The 22,953-nt window shown below is 42.8% G+C and overlaps 1 protein-coding gene across 4 annotated transcripts; it reads left to right on the top strand.

The window, feature by feature from the left end:
• The first annotated feature begins 40 nt into the window (after window positions 1-40).
• LOC310686106 (sodium/hydrogen exchanger 9B2-like) lies at window positions 41-22,400 on the top strand. 4 transcript variants are annotated; one of them, XM_083459261.1, is made up of 12 exons: window positions 41-809; window positions 4,343-4,443; window positions 5,494-5,635; window positions 7,279-7,449; window positions 8,875-9,017; window positions 10,286-10,413; window positions 11,681-11,856; window positions 15,087-15,193; window positions 16,309-16,458; window positions 17,418-17,526; window positions 19,012-19,148; window positions 19,926-22,400. In XM_083459261.1, exons 2-12 carry the CDS (start codon window positions 4,384-4,386, stop codon window positions 20,139-20,141), a joined length of 1,539 nt encoding a protein of 512 aa, XP_083315387.1. In that variant the 5' UTR covers window positions 41-809; window positions 4,343-4,383; the 3' UTR covers window positions 20,142-22,400. The 4 variants fall into 4 exon arrangements, with proteins under 4 accessions (XP_083315387.1, XP_083315388.1, XP_083315386.1 ...); XM_083459262.1 differs by lacking the exon at window positions 41-809 and adding an exon at window positions 2,373-2,665 and having other exon boundaries at window positions 7,324-7,449; XM_083459260.1 differs by lacking the exon at window positions 41-809 and adding an exon at window positions 2,374-2,629.
• Window positions 22,401-22,953: the final 553 nt, after the last annotated feature.

The following is a 22,953-nucleotide window of genomic DNA, read 5'->3' as shown; positions in this document are numbered from 1 at the left end:
CAGACCAACACGGCTACCTATCTGTAACTTTCAGTCTATAGTAAATGTAAGCATTAGTACCAGCAAAAATATGTGGGGGCAAAGTATGGAAGGAGGTAATGCTCTAAGTCAGAGCTTTACAAACCCTGTGCCACAACATGTTAATGTGTCAGCTGCAGTGTGTAGGTGTATCATGTGAATGCTCCCCGATCTCCTCCCAGGACTGGAAAGAGGTTAGTTTAACCTCTGATTTGCTAGTAAAACTGAATTATTGTGCCGCGAAATGTCTAAAAAGTGTGTTGCCAAAATGAAAAGTTTGGAAACCTCTGTTCTAAGTATTAAAAAAACTGATTGACAGGATTACAAGTCATGTAAGGGCAGTGTGGAAGAAAAATCAAGTCTTGATGAGGGCAAAGTCCTCTCAAGACCCTGTTTGTTAAGACAAGGCAGTTGCGATGGAGAAGACCTCATCACCAGCCCGACTCTCCTCTGAGCTGATCAGTGGGGTGTTCTGCTGACGTACAGAGTTTAACAGCTTTTATTGGGGTGGCAACTTTCTCACAACCTGATTAATGAGAGAACACAAGTTAGCTTTGAAAGGAAAAGCATAGGGAAACTGCATTTGTGGGTCAAATCCCCTCAATCATTCTATCCTGGAAGACCTGCTCCCTGCCTTGCAGACCTTCTCCCACTTGGCCTGGGAGGGCAGCGCACTGACTCCATCTACAAAAGCTAATGCAGCTGAAGAGACCAAAGATAGTCTTGATAGTCTCTCAGTTCAGACCCAGGTCATTGACCTGAGCTTCCACAGCTGCTGGCAGCAGCAGCAGGTATGTTCTGTGCTTATGAGAATATTTTATTCTCTAGCTAATTATGCTGTTCTAAATGGGGATTTTATATTTGGCTTCCTTTAGTGATGTTTTATTTTGAAATGTTTTAAGATTTATTTTTCTTAACTTTTCTACATTGAATGTGCATTCTGTAGTTGACCACTTTAGCAATGTTTTATTTTGAAATCTTTAAGATAATAGTTTAGTTTCTTGTTGATTATGTTGCTTTGAATGAATACTTTATATTTTACTTACTTCAGTTATGTTTTATTCTGGCTTGTTTTATTCAGTCTTTTAATGTAGGTTGTGAACCACTTTGAGATCCCCCCCCTTGAAAATATAAAGTGGTATAGAAAATAAATGAGTCATAATAATAATAATGTTCCTTTCACATTTTAATCTTTTAAGCCCCTCACCCTCCTTCATGCTGACACTTTTTTTACACTCTAGGGAGACATGGCCTTAAGATACAAACAGTCTCAGACCTTGCAGACCCCAGACCCATACATTCAGCAAGGACTAATGAAATAAATGGTGTTCTGTGATAGAGATAGATAGATAGATAGATAGATAGATAGATAGATAGATAGATAGATAGATAGATATTTGTAAAGATCTGTATTTTGGAAAATATTACTGTTCAAGAGGAAAAATAATTTGCAACAATATAATTTTTACCCTTATGTGTATTTGGTATAATATTTTTATAACAACTTTTTATTTGAAGAAGATATGTTTCACATTTTACAAATTCTGTATTTTATAAACAAAACAAAACAAATACCCCACCCCCAAAAATTCTGTTAAGAAAATTCAAAAATACAAAATTACCCAAAATAAACATCCCTTTTCTACCCCTTGACAATCTTGTTCTCTGTTGTAGTCATGTGTTGATGGGACTTGAAGTCCAACAACACCTGGAGTACCTACCCCACATTGACTACCTATCCTATATCATTGGGCAGCACATCTGGAGCCCTCCAGCATTCCCAGGTGAAAATAAGAATGTTCTGCTCTACATCAGTATCACTGCTAATGAGTTGTATTTATTGATTTAGGGTTTCCCCCCTCCCCAGGCTTTAGGGGTATGCGTACACCTGCATCCCCCCAGAAAAAAGCACTGTATACACACACACACACACACACACACACACGTGTGTGTCCGTCCAATTATATTCTAAGTTTTCAAGTTCTTGATGCAGTTAAGCACTTTGATCGTTAATGACGGCTGGCTTATTTTAGATATAATGTGTAAAACATGCAAACAATTATAGAATATATAGCTTTAAAGCTGGAAAAAAGGGAAGTAGAAACTCAATGTATTGCTGTGTGAAAGTGGCTTCAGATAATCTTCAATGCCCCTTTGTGGGTGCAGCAGTCCAAGCCAACTGCTTGTTGATTTCCTTTGTAAACAACAAAAAAGCGAATTCCCGCCATGCTCTCCACACAAACAGCTGAGGGGAATGCTCCTCCCGGTTGCCAGTTAGCTTTCTCTCCCGCTGCCTGGCGCTCTTTCTCCAGGCTCTCCTTCCTTCCGGAAGGTCAGGAGCGACCGTTAATCAAGCGGAATGTTGGAGAGGATGGGATTTAATCCGCGCCATCTTGGTTTCCATGGCTTGACAGAGGGTTGGTGAAGTCCCTGGAGAGAAATGGTCGCCTCAGAGCCAGCCTGGCAATGTGCCGCTGAAACCTAGCTTGAGGGACAGAGGTTGACTCTTCAAGGCTGCCCTCCTGGCCTGGCCACTGGAAGGTGTAAATCGGCCTCAGCCACCTCGGTGGTCAGCTATTCTGGGCCCTCTGTCTCTTCTTGCCCTCCATGGGTGAGCAGCGGCTTCTGTGTGACTTTCTGAAGACAGGTAGGGATTTATCTCTCAGAGGGCCGGCATGTGCGCTTACACTGATCCGCCATTGAACCGGCCCACATTTGTTCAGCCGAGCTGCTTGAGATGGAAAACGTATTGCAGCTTGGCCCAGTTAATGGTTTCTTAAACCCTACTGGGTTCACTGGAAGTTACTCCCATGTAAGTCAGTGCAGAGGTGACTGAGCGCTACAGCCTGTGCTTTTTTCTGGGGGTATGCCAGGGGTACACATACCCCTAAACATTTTGTGAATCTAAGTTTGGCCTCATTGAGGAGCAGTATTTCAATATGAGTAGGAAAATGAGAATATCCCTAAACATTTTTTTAGGAAAAAAAGCACTGGCTACAGCCCAATCCCAAGCATGTTTACTTGGAAGTAAGGCCCATTGATTTACACACCCTAGTAAGTGTCTAAAGGGTTGTTGCAGCCTTAGTCTTGGTGAGCAAGTGTTTAGGAGGTGATCTTGATATGAAGCTTTTGAAAAGCTGTTTACAATTTTTATCCCCTCTTACCCAGGGTTCATGTTTCCTTTGGAAATGAGGCACAGCGGAGACTGTGGTGTAATTATGATATATGGCTTATTTACACACACACACACACACAACCTGAGCCTACAATAGAGAGGTTCAAAACATTGCCCTCCAAGAGCGTCTATTCTCTCCCATTGCTGCAGCCTCTGATTCAAAACAGGCAATTCACATTGTGCTCTGGGCCCCTTCTCCAGCTTGCTAAGTGTAACAGACTGACACCTTTTTCACATTGATCACAACGCAGCCAACTGAAAGCCTAAAATGTCCCAACAAAAACTCTAGCACTGTCTTCTAATGTTCTCAGAGCTCAGAGAGAGGCTCCTTGCATTTGCTGGCTGGCACAGAGTCTTTGCTTTGCTAATAACCCATCTCCCCTTGTTCTTCAATTGGCCCATCTTTTAGGCAATCTTTTGAACATGGGGAGCTGAGTCCAGTTATTAAGGGTCTGGCTTCCAGTTTAACTCTCCAAGCATTGATTAAATTCTAACACTTACTAAATACAAGAGTTGTGGGTGTCTTGCACCTACAAACCCTGGCACCCACAAGCTCATAACAATATCAGGGTTGCCATATTTCAAAAAGTGAAAAGCTGGACAGAAAAGTTGTTGAGCTTACGGCTGCAATATTCCAGATATGCCCAGGAAATTTTGGGCGTATGGCAACCCTAAGCAATATACACCAGGGTTGCTAGAGGTGTTCTCATTCTTGCCATAGTTCTAAACAAAGCAAAAACATTTGGCCCCTCCACCTTGCCAAACCACAACTATAACTTTTCATTGATTTTAGCACCTTAAGGTCATCATTGCTGCTCAAGCTTTGACGGCTAAGTACAAGAGTTCATGCAACTTCAAACGCATACTTGATGCTCAGGCAGAAACTGGAGTATTGCTGTGTAACCTGCCTATTGTAGCACTGTATGAACTTGCACAGACATTTGCAGAAGAGCACTGACATTGTTTTTCCTTCTACCCTTGGTTCATTGGATCGAAATCCACTGTAATTTAGCAAGTAACCCTGTGGTTGGGAAGCTGAGTGTTTAAATATTAATAGAAAGAAATCCCAATGCTGTTGGGAGTGGGGGGAAACCCATTTAAATCAGGTAGAATATATGGCACCTGAAATACATTTTGTTTAAATCATAGGTTGGTCAGCATGTCGGAGGATGTTGTGAAGAACAGCAAGGATGGGGGGATATTGGTCTTTGCAGACCAATAAGGTTGATTCCGAGCCCGAAATAGCTCAGGTATTTGTCAATTACATGTTTTATAAATATATTGACAGTTTGGGTCAAAAATGACACCCCCCCATGAAGTATTTACCTATTTTTTAGTCAAATCGCCAAAAAACAAACCCTAGACATTTTAGCCGCTATCTGACAATTCCGCCAGGATGCCATAGCGAATCCTGGCTATGTCCAGGAAATTCCAGACATATGGCAGCCCTAACTAGTGGAGGCTCTTAATGTGTTTTCAAGGGGTTTTTTTTGAATATACAGGCTCAGCATAGGTGGATATGCACAGCTTAAGTATGCCCAATAGGGCAGTTCATAAAAAAAAAAACTTTTTTTAAAAAAATGCCTGCTCCAAAGGTCTTATCTTACTGCACTAGAGATTATATAGCTATATCTGAAATTTCATGCATATCAGTTAATATCTTGACCCTCCTCCACTGAACTGAAATTTCAGCCCTCACAGCATAGGAAAATGGCCAAGTAAACAGCTATTTTTGTGGAGGAGGGTCAAGATATTAACTGATATGCATGAAATTTCAGATATAGCTATATAATCCCTAGTGCAGTAAGATAAGACCTTTGGCGCAGGCATTTCTTTTTTTTAAAAAAGGTTTTTATGAACCGCCCTATTGCCCAAGAGAGAGGGAAGACTACTGCCCTACACCTCTCTAGCTCTCTTTTGCCCCTCTCCAGAAAACCTGTCTGCCTCATTTGGCTCATTTTGGAGGCACACACTGCACACCAAGATTATGTCAGCTGGAACGGGGAAAGGTCTTCCTTTGCCCCATTCAAGAGAATTTTAAGAAGACCCAGTTAGTGGGTGAAATCTCACTAACAAAAGATAGCTGTGCCTGGTAACTTTACAAAGGATAATTAAGGAGTGGTCCTTTTGACGTTATTCACCTTGTGATTTCCAAATCCCCAGTCTTGTCACAGTATATCCTCAGAAGTCCCATAAGTCCCATTGAGTTGAGTAGCACTTACTTCTTAGGACTCCGGCATTATTTGGTACGTCAATTGTTGATAATGTGTCATCCTCCGCTCTCCCCTGTTTTAAATCAGGAGGAGATTCTTCCTGTAGAAAATGAAGAGGCAGCGTCACTGAAGGATTTTGAACCGCAGGTGGAAGAGGAGCCACCAGGAAAACTGCGGCAAATATGTATTTTCCCTCCACAAGGCATATTTGCTGAAATAGTAACAAATGGTATGCGAAGGGAATGCAAAAGGGGAAGAGAATACAGCCACCCTTTCGTTTTCTATTGGCTATAATTGTCTTGGTTTCTTTCTTTTAACCTAATCTTAAGGTCCAGGGTTTTATATTTAAAAAGGTATAATATCAGCTGATCAGTGGTGACTCCCCTTTTGGCAAGGGTGGAGAACTCCAGCATGTAACTAATTCCAGTGGAGACTGAAGTCACCGACAATCAGCTGATCCCTTAATTACTGGCTTTTATTCAGACATTACTCTGCTGGCCTATGGAACTGTGAATTCTGCACAGTGTCACAGCTAACAGTACTGGGATTGTTTTCGTGGTCTCTGATTTGTGTGGGGATGTTGACCTCCAACCTCTGATCCACCTCTACAAGGCAGAAACAAACCAGAGGTTTAAGGAAGTTGCAAGGCCAATTATCCCAGGATAATTAATTGTGGGACATCAAGCACCCTTCAGAGGTGAATTGGCAAGAAGCATGTAACATATTCTAACATTTTCATGTGTAGTTCTTCAGCAGGTTTGGCTCAGTTAACCTGCCTGGATATGTTTAGCCACTCAGAGCTCTTTGGAGGAAAATCAGAGTGTGATAAATCAAGTAAAACCTTCAGGAGCCTTAACCAAAACCTTCAGAACGCCACTGAAATTCTTTTGTCTGCTAAACAGACAAGATAACTGATATCCCTTCCATTTTGATCCATCAGCTCTGCAGTTCATTCCTAACTGTTATTGTTTTAATCATTATTGTAAGCTTTTAAGCCTGGTCTTAATGTTCTCTCTTGTAAGTGAACTCCCAAAAGTTCTATATCCTTTATAATCCTCACTACATTTATGCAGATTTATATTGAAAGTGGGTCATGACCAAGCACACAAAGAGACACTTTCTCCTGTAATGTGTACAGAATATGACCCAAATAATTTGACCTGCAGAAAACATTATGGTTCATGCCTTGCTGCTGAGTGAAATCTCTAAAGATCCTAGATGAAATGGTCACATAGGGGAAAGTTTTACTATTTATTAATCCGTTTATATTATTTGCAATGGTATTTATTGCTTTTGTTTTTTGTTGGAGATAGTATTCATTGCCCAAGAACAAAGAAAGAAGGATAAGTATGGAAGCTCCTTTGTGCCATTGGCTCCCTGTAACTTCCGTTTTCATTTGCCAGAGCTGTGTAGGAAATTGTTCTAAAATTGCATCTTCACTTTCCAGTGCTCCCATTCTGGTGCAGCGGGAAAGAACAGGAGGGGCTGCCAAGAAAAATCCCCGTTCTCAAACAAATAACAGTAACTGGGAGGAGATCTGAAATATCTCTAAAATCTATTTAGATTGCAGAACAACAATAAAAAAGCAATCACACTCATCTGTGGCCTGGGTTGCATGGTAGCACATTTAGCACCATAGCTGATTTGCAACAGCCCATCATTGTTGACTGCATGACAACAAGCATTTGACAGTAGCTTTAAATAAAGAATCAAATTAAAAGAAAATTTTTAAAAAACGGCACAGAAAAGTGCATTACTAGCGCAACTTTTGTTTCTTTCATTACTTTAACCAAAAATCAGTTTTCATGAAGCTCTGAAGAACGTAACATGATTTCTGAAGGATGCTAAAGCATTTCTTCCCCTGTTTTCCAGTAGCAGCAGCAGCGCTGATCTGGGCTGTTTTCTGGGCTGTTATAGGCAAGGAATGTCTTCCTGGTGGAAATGTCTTTGGACTTTTGTTCCTCTTCTTTTGTTCTTTACTTGGTGGTAAAATTATGGAGTCCATTAGAATACCTGGCTTCCCTCCACTCCCTCGTCTTTTTGGTAAGTATTGCTTTATCAGGTACCGTGCATCATCTTATTTTTATATAGACCTGTTTTTTTCAATATGACAGCAGAGTTGTCCAAATGTCAATTTAGGCTCCCATTTTATTTATGCATCATTTCAAGAGGTTTCCATTGGAGATCAGTCATAGGCTTATTTCCTTCAGGTAACCGAAATGTTACAAAGGGTATTTCTAGTTTTAAAGAGTTTCTTTGTCCATTTCCCCCCAGTGAGTAATAGAGGACTCTCAAGTGTAAGCAAGATATACAGCATATTTGCATCACCCTACATACGATCTCATCCAGCCAAAAGAGGAAAAGGTGTCAGTCTTGTTAACCCCATTGAATACATGTGCTTAACCACCTCTCAGACTGAGCTGGACTTGGGTCCCCTGTATTTGGGGCAGGAGAGTGACAAAAGACAAGGAGCTGTTTGTTTAAGAAAAGCTGGTTTCTTAATATGCATATGTAAGTTGCTGTTAGGATCTTTCTTTGTATGTTGATGGTCATATACAGTACCTGTTTCATCAAGTATGTAAGTGTATTAGGGGAGTTTGAATTCCAACTGATGCACAGTAGCATCAGTCCCAGGGATCTCTGTGTCTTGTCAAATAGAAAAAGGAAGAATGGCATCTACCAGTCACTGACAGTTTAAGATGGAAGGCTGTTTTCCTTCTCCATCTGAGACAGCACAGAGTGGTTGGGGCAGAGAGAATTGTATCTGCATGTCGTCTTCTTCTTCTGCAATCGCTCGTAGCCGAGTAAAATTGTCTTCTATAAATACAATTTTCACTGTGAGTCCGCAAGTGACTGTGGAGGCCAATTCTGGATCCCCACGTCCTTCCATAGTGGGGACATAGGTTTCCAGGCAGGAGTTAATCACAGTAGTGAGGGTTTGCCAAGCGTGCCTTCCTCCTAGCATGGTTCTCCCTTTTGTCCCGAGTTTGAGCGTCTTCAATTGGAGCACTCGCAGGCCAGTGTTTCCCAGTTGTGAGTGAGATCTCCATGTAAATTAGATAAGTAGATACTGGTTTTTCAGACTTATAAGCAGCCACAGAAAAGGATCTGGGCTGCAGTTCTGGAGAAGGGATCTTTTCACCTTTGCCCACAAAACTGTTTCCTTGACTTAAATTCGTGCCACAGTTGTTGTTTGGTACAGATTGGAGAAAAGGCATTCATATGCTGCTCTCTTCCCCAGCTGCCTGCAACTGTTACTGGTTTCCAGCAGATTTAAATTGTGAAAGGGTAGAGGGGAAAGGATTCAACCCCTCTCCCCCAGTGATATAGCCCAATCCCAGCCCCATTCCATATTGTTATTCTGGCACACGATTTAACACTGCAGCCACTTCGTCCCATGCTTTCCAAATGTTGCTTGCCAACTGTGATGTCGACAATGAGTGACATGCCTTTCTCTGTTCCATTTAGGGATGCTGCTCGCTGGGTTTCTCATCAGGAATGTCCCGTACACTAGTAAACTAGTCCAGATCAATGTGAAATGGGGAGCTACCATGCGAAACATTGCCCTCTCAATTATCTTGTCTCTTGCTGGTCTTGGCCTCGACCCACAGGTGAAGTATCAAATGGTCCTTAACACATGCAAAATCTTTATGGACACTGAGATGTGTGGCAAAGAGCTTTCCTGGCGACCACACAAAAGCAAAATAAAAGAATGCTGCCCACAGAAAGATTGTCTATTCTTTAAACTCTTCACAGCTCCAAATATTCACTAGATAATATGCTAGATATAATTTCTCTATCCCACCGCTCTCTAAACATCAGAGACATTTGCAGAACCCAGAAAACAGAGTTGTTACCTAGATGCCAAACCCACAGCTCTTGGATTCAAGCACCATTCTATTTAAATTTTCCATTCCTAAGGAAGAATGAAAACAGATACAGTATTTTTTATTGCGGTTGTAGTGGTATGCTTTGGTACAAAAGTATGGGGGTTTTTTTGCTTTGGAGCAAGCTCTGGAAAATATTTTGGAACAAGTTTCTTGCAATGCCAATGTACATTGGGGAAAATGCATCTGTGAAGGGCAACCAATTGGCTAGCACCAATCCAACACACTTCTACCCCTAATCTCTGTCACTGTTTTTACATAAGTTTCTGAATTTTTTAAGGTGAAGGCTGAGCATCTTACTGAATACAATGGTACCTCGGGTTAAGAACTTAATTCGTTCCGCTTTAGTTAATGGGGCCTCCCGCTGCCGCTGCGCGATTTCTGTTCTCATCCTGAAGCAAAGTTCTTAACCCGAGGTACTATTTCTGGGTTAGCAGAGTCTGTAACCTGAAGCATCTGTAACCCGAGGTACCACTGTATTTTGTTACAGCTCCTGATCCACAGACCCTTTTTTAAAAATTAATTACTGTTTTATGTTTTATGAATTACTTCCACTTACGCTCTGCTTGTATATTTGTAAATGAAGGGCATTGCAAGTCTCTAATTCTCTCTCACCCAAAGGGAATTAAAATTAGATAGTGTTGCCTGTGCATGCATTGCTTAAAAAAAGAATGTGGGGGAAACTTACAAGCCCCCTAATTCTTGAAATTAAGGGTGAGGCTTATTGCCAACCCAGTACGCAGTTTTCTGGAATGCATATCTGTAACGCACTTTGATGACCTGGGTTCACACTGCAGGAGACGAACTGAAAGGTGTGCGTCTATCTTCATCCTAAACACCTTGAATCCACTTCCAATCTCCTATTATAATGCATTGTATTGTCCCATACAATCAAAGCTGAGTACAGCAGAGCAAATCTCAACTGATTTTACGTAACAGTAAAAAAGAAGTTGACAACAGTTTTTTGTTTTTCAATGTGTTTTGTCTTTCAGGCTCTGAATAAGTTGAAAGCGATCTGTTTCAGACTAAGCTTTGGTCCTTGCCTCACGGAAGCCTGTGCAGCAGCTGTCCTGTCTCACTATATCATGAACTTGCCATGGGAATGGGGGTTTATGTTAGGGTAAGAGATAACTCTGCTTTCTCTTGCTTGCAAGCGGTACATATCTTCTAGCAATACCTACAACTGCAACCTTAAACACAGTGCGCAAAGTCCCGAGCCCTGAGGGGATGCGTCGTTTGGGTTCTTTAGTGTTATTAATAAGAATATGCAAGCATGGAATCTCTCCCTTCTCCTGCATTCCATTACCAGTCTGGATAATGAAGGTGCTTGGAGTGGCAACACTGAGAAACACAGAGAAGACACACTGCCAGGGCCGGGTTTAGGTTTGATGAGGCCCTAAGCTACTGAAGGTAACGGGGCCCTTTATATGTCCAGCTGTCCTTTGTCAACAACAAATTGTCACTGTTTTTTTGTGTTGAATATATGCTATGTGGTAATTTATGGACCTAATAGCAGGCATCCCCAACCTTTGGCCCTCCAGATGTTTTGGACTACAATTCCCATCATCCCTGACCACTGGTCCTGTTAGCTAGGGATCATGGGAGTTGTAGGCCAAAACATCTGGAGGGCCAAAGGTTGGGGAAGCCTGACTTAATAGTCATTTGCATATTTTGCCATGCAACCAGTCCATGCAGCGTGTAGGCACCCTATACAGTGGTACTTTGGGTTATGAACTTAATTTGTTCTAGGGGTCCGTTCTTAACCTGAAACTGTTCTTAACCTGAGGTACCACTTTAGCTAAACTGTTCTTAACCTGAGGTACCACTTTAGCTAATGGGGCCTCCCGCTGCTGCCACACCGCCGCCACGCGATTTCTGTTCTCATCCTGAAGCAAAGTTCTTAACCCGAGGTACTATTTCTGGGTTAGTGGAGTCTGTAACCTGAAGCGTCTGTAACCCGAGGTACCACTATTTATAGAAATGAGTAAACTACTGATATTTTAGGGAGCAGACTAGCAGGTGGAGCCCATTACTTACATCATAGGAGCCTACACAACACAAACCACTGTTGCTGTATGTAGGTTTTATTTTATTTGTTTTTTATCTTACATTTTGGAAATGTACATCCAGGTTTTTTTCCCCTTTAACTTTTTTTGGGGACCCCCAAGAGAGTGGGGCCCTAAGCTATAGCTTGTTTAGCTTATACGTAAATCCGGCACTGCACACAGCTGTGTCTTGTGTGCATTGTTGTGATTATAGAGAGAAGGACAGAGGAGAGAAATTTATTTCCAGAAATTTCTGATACATCATCTTCTGTAAAGTTTTATCTGAAGGAAGCAATGTAATGTTCCCTTCTTTCGCCAAGAGCTAATTTTGTGCCCTTTCAGGTTTGTTCTAGGTGCTGTGTCTCCTGCTATCGTCGTCCTTTCATTGCTGATGTTGCAATCCAGAGGATATGGTGTTGATAAAGGCATTCCTACCTTGGTAATAGCTGCTGCCAGCCTGGATGATATCGTGGCCATTACAGGATTCAACACCTTCTTGGGCATGGCCTTTTCCACAGGTACTGGAGCTACTCCCTAAGAATGAAAAGCCACTGCATGGACCCATTAGGGGGAAAAACCACAGACAGAATTGGGAGGCTGAATGCGGTGCTATTTCTCTTGAGGATGGGAGAAAGCTGACTTCCTTCAGGAAGGCTTCATTGTGATGTGACCTCTTCTCTAACAGAGAATATATGTTGTCAAACAGCTGGGATTGGGAGAAGGGGAATTCCATTCATGTTAAAGGGGAAATTACTTAATTTGCACTTTCTGAAATGACGCACAGACTGCAACTCGGCCATCCTTTAAACTCCACACAGCTATGAATTTTGCAGTGCAGCTTTCCAACTAAGTGCTATGCGTGAAAGAGGTAGCAAAAGCAGCACATCGCACGAGACAGCTGCGCTGAACTTTTCTATTTTATGTGGTAGTTCACTACAGAGATGAGTTTTTTGAAGACCTGTTATTGAGTATCCATCCTGAGTTGTTTGCACAAAGCCTGTGTGGCGGGTATATAGCGTCTGCTGTTTATTAAGCACTCATTTTTATCTCTTCCTGCAGTGGTTATACAATAGCCACTGCTGAGTGAGCACTCATCCTAATTTCTTTGCACAGAGATTATACGACTTCCCATCAACTGATTGTGATCCCAGACTTTTTAGTGTGCTTTCCCATCACTTTGCTTACTACAAAAAGTCTGCATTAAAAGAAAGAAAAAGTTGGTTTGTTATGTGAAAACCTAAATTTGCAGGTATGAAGTTGAATACATCCCACAGTATAGTGACAGTCTGGAAGGAACCCAGCATTCTGGTTCTGAGCTGAGTTACACCAGCTTTGTCTTTCCTCCTATATTCAACTTTGCACTTTAGAAACTGTAGAACGATCACAGCAGGTGAGCGCCATTTCTTTTTTTCTTTTACTTCTGCTGTGGTACAGTGGCTGCCACCTGCTGGACAAAGAACCAATTGCAACTCCTGTATAGAATCATTGAATCTTAGAGTTGGAAGGGACTCTAAGGGGAACCCATCCATGACAGATGGCCATCCAACTTCTGTTTAAAAACCTCCAAGGAAAGAGAGTCCGCCACCTCTCGTGGGAGTCTGCACAAAGCCTCTCAATTCAGTAGTTGCGTTTTAAAACAAAAACAAAGATCCCTGGAAGACATACTCTTAACTCTGTCTGCTTTCTATCTTGAAAATACTCTTCAGGACATTTCTTCTCTGCGCTCATTTCTCCTCTGGCAACTACTGTGAATGCATGACCTGCTGTCTGTCTGCAGACACTGCAGTCGTCTGCAAGGGATTCCACACGACAGGGCTGATGTTGCCAGCCTTCATGTCTCATTTGCAGACATCTTTATAGTGCAGAGTTGGTCCACCAGCAGGCCTGGTGCCTGAAACCAGCTCCCCGAAAAGCACTTCCTTGGGGATCCTGCCATCTTCCATTCTGTGTACAGTGCCAAGCAAGGTGTAGAGCCATGGCTAGGCAAACTAAGGCTCGGGGGCTGGATCCGGCCCAATCGCCTTCTGAATCCGGCCTGTGGACAGTCCGGGAATCAGAGTGTTTTTACATACGGCCTCGGTCCTGTATACCTGAAGGAGCGTCTCCACCCCCATCGTTTTGCCCGGACACTGAGATCCAGCACCGAGGGCCTTCTGGCGGTTCCCTAATTGCAAGAAGTGAGGTTACAGGGAACCAGACAGAGGGCCTTCTTAGTAGTGGCGCCCGCCCTGTGAAACGCCCTCCCTTCAGATGTGAAGGAAATAAGCAGCTATCTTCTTTTTAAAATACATCTGAAGGCAGCCCTGTTTAGGGAAGTTTTAAATATTTAATGCTGTATTATTTATACCCCGCCCATCTGGCTGAGTTTCCCCAGCCACTCTGGGCCGCTTCCAATCAATTAATTGGAAGCCGCCCAGAGTGGCTGGGGAAACTCAGCCAGATGGGTGGGGTATAAATAATAAATTATTATTATATGAATAGAATGTGCCCTTTTATTTAAAATGCATCTCTGGGTTATTTGTGGGGCATAGGAATTCAATCACTTTCTTTTCTTCAAAATATAGTCCGGCCCCCCCACAAGGTCTGAGGGACAGTGGACTGGCCCCCTGCTGGAAAAGTTTGCTGACCCCTGGTGTAGACGCTGCTGAGACAGAAGTGTGAACAAGCTGGGAATGTGGGTTTGAAGTGAATTAAAGCTCTGTTGCCATAGTACAACAACTTCACTTTTTTGAAGGACTTTAGGAATGTGAGGAGGGCAGGAAAGGCACTGAAAAGTGTGGGATGAACTATGTGATTTACCTAACAACCCTCCCCCTTAGAAGAACCGTCTCAACGACCAATTTGCAAGTGGGACTAAAAATAAACTCTGTGGGGAAAAAATAATATGAGTTAAAGGTTTTATTCTGTGAAAGATTTGGAAAGAAGAGAGGCTCTCTTTGTGACGCAGTAAGAAATGTGATCCGACATGGACAGGCAGACCTTTGTTGCATGATATATGGTCTTAGGGAGGGTGAGCCGTAGATCTGTTATCAGGTTGGGATCGTAAACTTGAAAGGGCTATTTCCCTCCTGGAGAGACTAATTTACAATGCAGCGGGCCTGGAAAGTTAATGAGTGGACATTTAGACTGTATTTCATCGGAATGGAACAAGATGGCGAATGCCTGCTCGAACGGAACGCCTAGACTATTGGATTTATCTAGGAGAGAGCATTATAAAGTCCACACAAAAATATAAATAAGACTGTTTCTTTCAATCCACTTGTGGAGAGAACTCGGAGGTGACTGAAAAGGAAAATGAGTAACGACAAGGAGTTGAGAAGATGGGACTGAAAACATCATTGTAAACATGAAAGCAGCAGAAAGATAGATGATTGGACTCCTGCCGATCGCGAAGCATGGGTACCCCCCACAAAAATTTATAATTTGGAAAATATTTGGATTTTATGATGTGTATTGTTATAATTCGGATTAATTGGTATGATAGGTTTAATTTGGTAAATGGAAGCTTAATAAAAATTATTTTAAAAAGAAAAGAAAAGTGTGGGATAAACTAATGATTAATGGGAATAATATAACCACTGCTCAAGCAAATAAGGATTAATACTCATTGCCGTATAACCACAAACAAATTAGAACTCATGCTCAGTAAAGGCCAGACATAATCTATCCCCTGCATAAACTTTATGCAAGCAAAGCAGGAAAATGAAAATCTGTGTTTACACCCTTTTCTTCTGTTGTGTCCAAAAAGGCTCTGTCTTCAAGAGTATCCTCCGTGGTTTAATAGAAGTTGTAATCGGCGCAGGAGCTGGTGGCCTTCTGGGAATTTTTATTTGGTACTTTCCAAGCAAGGATCAGGTAAGAAAGGAAGCTGCTGGAAAGTTTCAGCCTTGCATCTCATCAAGGGGAAGTGGTAAGGGAATGATGCAAAAGACACTATCCATGTCCTAGTTTATAACTGTTGAGAATGTGATCCAGAGATTGTCAGCGTTACAAAATCACTCTTTCCCAAGGATGTGAATCCAGTGTATTTTATTGGCATTCTTTTTCCTGGAGCCAGTAGTGTGTAACTTATGTAGATATCAGATTTTTCACTGTGGCATAGACTGCACAGTGCCTGTGTGGTTGCCAAGAGGCAGAGATGAGTCCAGCTAGTGAAGAGGCAAGGGTGTCCTGCCCCTGCTGCTGTGACAAGCTCTCCCTCCCTAGGGGAGGCATGAAGAGGGCAGAGGAGAACTTAGCTTCACTCAGGCATAGTCTCAGATTGTTTGGGGAAACTCTGGAGAGGAGGGGACCTAGGCAGGGATCTTCAGTCTCAGCAACTGCTTCATGGGGGCAAGACCCACCAGAGATGAGTTGCTGTGCTCATTAGGCCTGACACTATTGTGAAGGTCCTGTTTTTGCTAATAAAGAGTTAATTCCAACTTGCTCAGTGTGATTTACTGCTGCCTCACTCCTGTCACCACATTTTATTGGATGCCAGGATGTGATACCCTTTCTCACTCCCTTCTGTTTTAAACAGAGCAGCAGGGAATGATGAAAGTGTATTTTCCCATCGATGATGGGGCAGTGTGCCCATGGCGTTTTGTGGTCTTATCTCTTTTCCTGTTCTTTTGAGTGTGGCAGCCATTTTGTGTTATGCCACGCCCCCATGAGAGCCTTTTGTGACAGGTGCCCCTGGTACTTTCTCAAAATCCCAGAGATGCCCACAGACTCCAAACGTTTGGTGGGCCCAGACTGGGGTCATTTGTTCCCCTTCAGATTTAAACCTGCTCTACATGCAGGAGAAGTTTTGACCTTTGTGGCTCTGTTAGGGGGATGAGGATCTTTCTGCCATTGCTGATCTTGTCCTAAACAGAGGACTCATTTGTAGATTTTAAATTAACATTATGATTCCATCAATTTAGGGCAGTTTCTTAGTAATGCTATAGTAATATTTTAAATATACTTTCTATTTTCTTCCCTGGTCTTAGGCATATGTTGTGTGGAAGAGAGCATTCTTTCTGTTGGGTCTCTCTGCATTTACTCTTTTGAGCTGCAAGCATTTTGGCTTTCCTGGATCTGGAGGCCTCTGCACAATTGTCTTGTCATTTCTGGCTGGGCTGAGATGGTCTGTGGAGAAGGTGAGCATTCTGCAAACATAATGTTGTTGTTTAGTTGTTTAGTCGTGCCCGACTCTTCGTGACCCCATGGACCAGAGCACACCAAGCACTCCTGTTTTCGCAAACATAATAATAATAATAATAATAATAATAATAATAATAATAATTTTTTATTTTTACCCCACCCATCTGGCTGGGTTTCCCCAGCCACTCTGGGTGGCTTCCAACAAAGACCAAAAATACATTAAAATATCACACATTAAAATCTACCCTGAACAGGGCTGCCTTCAGATGTCTTCTGAATGTCAGGTAGTTGTTTATCTCTTTGACATCTGATGGGAGGACGTTCCATAGGGCAGGCACCACTACTGAGAAGGCCCTCTGCCTGGTTCCATGTAGCTTTGCTTCTCACAATGAGGGAACCGCCAAAAGGCCCTTGGCGCTGGACCTCAGCGTCTGGGCAGAATGATGGGATGGAGACGCTCCTTCAGGTATACTGGACCGAGGTCGTTTAAAGCCGAGAACTCAGGAACAGATTTATGTGAAGGAGAGAACTCAAGTTGGGCTGCTTTACAGTAGCACCCTGGGCTCCTTTAGCATCAAGGGCAAGAGAGAAATGTAATACTATGAATGACAACAACTACAACTACACAATAAGCTAGTTATTCATAGCTTCAACTGAATAGAAGTTAAAAAATTTTAGAAGTTTGCGGGAAATGGATACAAATTGAAAAGTGGTCTCTTAAACAAAATTAATGTTGGGCACTTGATCAATTACACGGCTAGTTTGTGGAGGAAAGAATTCCAGAATCCACAGCTGGTCAGCACCTGTATTGATCAGGACCAACCAACATGCTGCAGAATAATATATTATGCTATGTAATTGCTTGTTACATTAAAAATTGTTATATTTTAAAAATCTAATAAAAAAGAATAATACTAGTTCTTGTAACACTTTGTGTTCACTCTTCGTTTTGCAGAAAGCAGTGGAAGAGATTGTTAGAATTGCCTGGCAATTTTTCCAACCCTTTCTGTTTGGTTTAATCGGAGCTGAAATATCCGTTGTCTCTCTCGGACCAAAAATGGTTGGTAAGTCTGCTAACCTGTGGCGGCAGGGGTGCCAACTTGAATAAGACATTGCAGAAGGAGGGGCAGGTAAGCCCCGTCCTGCATAATCGATCACATGATGCGAGACACACACACACACACACACACACCATTTGAATGACAATGCCCATCAAGTTGTGGGGGGCCCAGCCCCCTCAAATATTTTATTAGGGCCTCAGCCTCTAGGAGTTGGCTCCTATGCACTGATGAGTGGGGCTATATTTCCTTTAAAAGGTAAAGGACCCCTGACACTTAAGTCCAGTCACAGACGACTCTGGGGTTGCAGCGCTCATCTTGCTTTTCTAGCCAAGGGAGCCATCATTTGTCCCCAGACAGTTTTTCCGGGTCAAGTGGCCCGCATGACTAAGCTGCTTCTGGCGAAACCAGAGCAGCTCACGGAAGCGCCATTTACCTTCCTGCCAGAGCAGTACCTATTTCTCTACTTGCACTCTGATGTGCTTTTGAACTGCTAGGTTGGCAGGAGCAGGGACTGAGCAACGGGAGCATCGCAGGGATTCAAACTGCCAACCTTCTGATCGGCAAGCCCAAGAGGCTCAGTGGTTTAGACCACAGCACCACCCACGTCCCTTAGAGGACAGCTAATGGAGCATCTCCTCCAAAGCTGAACAAGCATGCATTTCCATAAGTGAATGGGCAGAGCAATGCCCCGGAGAGAACCGAGCAGAGGGTCAACTGCTGCATCCCAGTCCCTACTGCTTGTGTTAATCACAGCAGAAGGTGGCAGGATGGAGAGGCTTCTTACCCATTTTTCACTGTGGCAGCTTGAAATATACTCGGAGTCCTGTTGTGATTTCATGCTCTTTATTTCAGCTTGTAAAACAGTGATTGAATTGCCTCCCAAACCTCAAGCTTTTATATACATTATTTATACAATGAGTCCCATCTGATTGGCTGATTCTGCTTCCCTCCTGGAGCCTGATTGGTCTTTTCCTGCAGGCCAATCAGTTGTTGCATTCTACGATCCTACCAGCCTAACAGGCTGATTATGGTAACTTCCTCCTGTAGCCTGATTGGTCTTTTCCTGCAAGCCAACCGGTTGTTGCATTCTAGGATACTACTTGCCTATTGTTCTGGGATCCATAACACAGCTCCAGGTTGGTGCAACACAATAGTGGCACTCTCCAATACGATGTGCAGAAGCTGAACCACACAAGCAGCTGAATCTTCTTTTAGCACTGGTGACAGGTCAGTGTCCCTCCAGGGTGTGAGAGCCCCTGGCTAGCTTAGGGGATACGCGCAAGTCCAAATGCCCCACACAGTTCTATTCCCTAACATCTTGCAACTGCTCCCCATCGTCTCAGTTGGCCACCTCACTCTCACTTAATGTTAGGGCTTCGTCCTGCTGACACATCACGACTGCTTTTGCCTTTTGTTCCTAATAAGATGAGGATGGGGGCTGATTTCCCCCCAAGAGGAATAATGAAGTATATATCCCTCTGCCTACAGGGTTTTGTATGATCACAATGTGTTTGTCTCTCATGATACGAGTTACTGCTACATTCCTGTTGGTGAGTTTCGCTGGCTTGAACTTCAAAGAGAAAGCATTTATCGCGCTGGCATGGATCCCCAAAGCAACTGTCCAGGTAGAGTACGCCTATATAGGACACCCTGTTTCTTCTGCAGAAAAGATGCTAAATCACCCGCCATGGTGCACTACTCTAGGTGGGAAAGATGTATTGCTTTTGACTCTTGCAAGCAACCTGATAATCAGCTTCCTTACTCCATAGGTTAATTTCTTTCTCTGTCTGAAGTGTTTTCTGTCACAGCTCTCTTAGGAGATCACTTTCCCCATGCATGCAGGTTTGCCGCCCCTTTTAACTGAAAAATGCATTCCCTTCTGTGGACCCCAAAAGCATTGTTTTAACTTGGGGAGCTGCCATTTTGCTTCCTAATACACAAATTCAGCAACCCAGTGAATTATAATGGTGACAATACTGATAACTTGACCCATACAGCAGCGACAGCCCAGGCCTCCCATTTTGCAAGTCAGAAGCTGGTTATCATTTCACCACAAGCTGGATTGAGCCCCAGGGTCTCCAAATTTAAGAAGGGCCACAGTGAACTGCGATTGTAAGGCTATTCAAATCGGGCTCCTGTAAGTCCTGAACTGGCCAAATGAAAGAATCCTGCTTGGACTCTAATATTAGTTGATGAAGTTCATGGAGCGAAAGGGGTTTCCTTTCCCTCGCAACCGCAGCAGCACTGTCTGTTCAGGAAGGCCCCCCTCTAATTCTCCAGAAAGGCTTCTTTGTGGGGTGCAGGTAGCTTCAGAGAGGGGGACACGCGGCCAGGAAACTTTCCTTCTGTGAATATAACATGTGATCCAATTCAATGTCCTTTCCACCCCTCCTTCCCTGCAGGCTGCAATTGGTTCTGTTGGTTTAGATACAGCCCGAGAGCTGAAGGACCCAGTCCTAGAACATTATGGCCTGACCATCTTGACAATAGCTTTCCTGGCAATCCTGTTCACAGCTCCAACTGGGGCTCTGATCATTGGCCTGGCAGGACCCAAACTCCTTCACAAGACTGACATGGGCGATGAAGAAGATGGGGGGAAAGCATCTTCGCCAATATAGGGAAGTGTCAGGGAATACCTAAATCGGAACTCCAGGCTTCCAAGAAATCACAGTGCCCTATAGTGGCATACAGTTGTCTGAAATCCCATGTGGAATGCATTGTAGGTCCTGCTAAAACAGCAACCCAAGTAGAGGAGAATATAGTTACATTAAATCAGCATCCAGGTGTCCTTTGTCCTTCACACAGGAATTTTGGATGACCGCAGCCACAAGTGGAGTAGATCAGTGGCCTGGTTCAAAGAGACAAATGCCAGCAGGGCATGAGAAAGCATTTAGGGTGGCTCCATGAAGTGTCACTGGAAGTTTATTCAGTGGTCTCAGCAGAAAGACATGCCAGAAGCACCAATCCCATCAGTAAATAATCAAAAGAAAGCTCATAGACTTTACAACCGATGCTCAAAGCTCCCAATGGCTTTTCCAGTAGCCAAAGGCAGTTATGTTCTGGCAATAGATATGCAGTCTTTGGGACCATCCAGGGAGAGTGATGTTACAAATATTGTAATGGTGCAGTGGACAGTTGTGGATTTTGCACATGGAACAAAGAAAGTTCATCAAAGTTTGTCCATGTATTAGATACTAATCTGGCTGGTCTGGCATTGCAAAGATTCATATTGTCCGCCATCGTTTCCCCATCTACACGTTATAACGTTAAAACAGCAAAACAACCCAGCGAAAGTAGTAGCTTCAGAGCAGCCTGCAGCAATACATCGGCCTCTTTGACCTAATGGGTTGAACTGGATCCAGGAAGAACTATTGGAGTCTTTTTGGCTTCTTATGAATATACTGGCATAGGAGAGGAGAATGAGGAGGGCAGCAGGAAATGACTGCTATTGGATGAAGGATGTGTGATCCTGCTGGGATGAATACGGAGTATTTTTTAAAGCTTTTACAGTTGCTGGCAATCACGCATATATGTGTGTTCTGTAAAACGAAAGGGTTGCTGAAGTTCCAGAGGATACATGAGTTTTAGGACTCAAAAAACTAAATACTAGCAAAAGTTGAGTCAAGAGCTACACGTGAACCTTAGAATACTGCCTCCAATTTCACAAGTGTGGGGAGTATATTACTTTAAAGATTTTGCAGATCCATACATATGTCATTTAGGAAAACCTTTTTTCCCCTACTTTGTTTCTCCATACCCATGAATATTGCATGGGGGGGGGTTGTGTTTTTTTAAAGAGCAATGTTGGGCATGGGTTAGAAAGAAATTGTGGTTTCCCCCCAACCCTTGAAACTCAGTGGTGATGAAGTCATTGCTTCATAAGATGCTGCAATTCCTTTGAAAACTATTGAGGGCATTGTACTACCTAAACAAAACTGCTCACAAATCCTCCAGTACACCCAGTTTGTTTGGTGTTTTTTTTAAAAAAAAAAATGGGTGCTGGTTTGTAATGCTCGCAGTTTTTTTGCTGACTGCTTTTTAAAAACAAAACACCAGAGGATCTTTAATGCAGATCAGGTGAGTGTGGAAAGCTGTATTATCTGCATTTTTATCGCTTGTGGCAAAAGCAGTGCTTTTAAAACTGTTGTATGGAGGAGTGCAGGAGTGTCAAATAGCATAAGATAGCCCCCTGCATCGCATTGCTAATCATATGATTTTAAGGGGAAAGTTTTAAAATGGAACTTTCCCTTATCCCTAGCTTTGATATCCACTACAAATACTCAAGGTGATAATATTGGCATAGTGTACTGAGAGCTGCCATCTATTGGGAAAGAGAAACAGAATGCTTAAAAATATGCACTTTATAGCTTTACTGCGATGTTTCACCAGAGGGAGCAAAAGGCTCAGACATGCATTGTTTTCCTCCATTTTGGTCTTGGAAGATAGAGTCTGATTCTTTCCTGCACACTCAGATCTGATTTCTACAATAAGTCTTTTAATGTTCCTTGGGTAGACGTAAGAGTTATTTTTTTACAACAACGACAAATGTCCAGTAGTCATTTTCTAAAACCAGAGCCGAAAGCCACCTTCCTGCAACCTTTTAACTCTGGCAAGGTGTGAAAAGTACTGTGGAATCAGATTGCTGCATCTGGCTGAGGTTCTGCTGTCAGTCGTACAGAAGGCACCATGTCTCTACAGCAAGCTGAACTCAAGTCCCTTACTTGAAGCGCCTTCCAGGTGCGACTTCCTGAAATGGCAAATTTGCACCCTTTGCTCAACAACAGCAGCAGTTACAAATGGATTTGCTTTCTTTCTAGTGCATGACCACTTTGATACTGGGAAACATAAAAAAAAAGAAATAAATGTCAATGACTTTATAGAGTAGTGTTCTTGTTTCTTTTAAAGTCAAGGGTCAAAGGGTCTACTGCTTAGGTAACCCTTTTTACTAATTACATACATGCTTGCATCATGCGTGATCACTTCCAGATCTCTTTATAGAGCATTCACCCTTCGTTGCTTGCAGAAAGTTTATGGGAAGGTGTGCTATTTATAGAGCATTCATTTTGATTTGTTTGTGGGGAGGCAATATGGCGTTGCATCGAACAATTGCACTTTCCAGGACATTTCCCCATCACCTTCTCTACTAAAAAAAAGTCTCAAGGAGGGATATATATGTGCAAGAATGCAAAATCCACTTTAATTGCAGAACTTGAGTTTGCCAGTATGCAATTGAAATCCCCCACCCAACACAAAATATTCCGGAAGAGGCCTGTGTATGTGCGCATGTAGATCTACCGTATTTTTCGCTCTATAAGATGCACCAGACCACAAGACGCACCTAGTTTTTGGAGGAGGAAAACAAGGAAAAAAATATTCTGAATCTCAGAAGCCAGAACAGCAAGAGGGATTGCTGCGCAGTGAAAGCAGCAA

Source organism: Podarcis liolepis, assembly GCF_965112155.1.
Source record: "Podarcis liolepis genome assembly, chromosome: 9".
NCBI lineage: Eukaryota > Metazoa > Chordata > Lepidosauria > Squamata > Lacertidae > Podarcis > Podarcis liolepis.
Note: the sequence above shows the minus strand (reverse complement) of the source record. Positions and strands in the feature narration are given on the sequence as shown.

Bases quoted from the DNA above. Each gene is read 5' to 3' on its own strand.
- LOC310686106 (XM_083459261.1), top strand. From the start codon at position 4,384: ATGGGGGGATATTGGTCTTTGCAGACCAATAAGGTTGATTCCGAGCCC. The intron at 10,414-11,680 runs GTAAGAGATAAC...GTGCCCTTTCAG, and splicing joins GAATGGGGGTTTATGTTAGG to GTTTGTTCTAGGTGCTGTGT. The intron at 15,194-16,308 runs GTAAGAAAGGAA...CCCTGGTCTTAG, and splicing joins ACTTTCCAAGCAAGGATCAG to GCATATGTTGTGTGGAAGAG.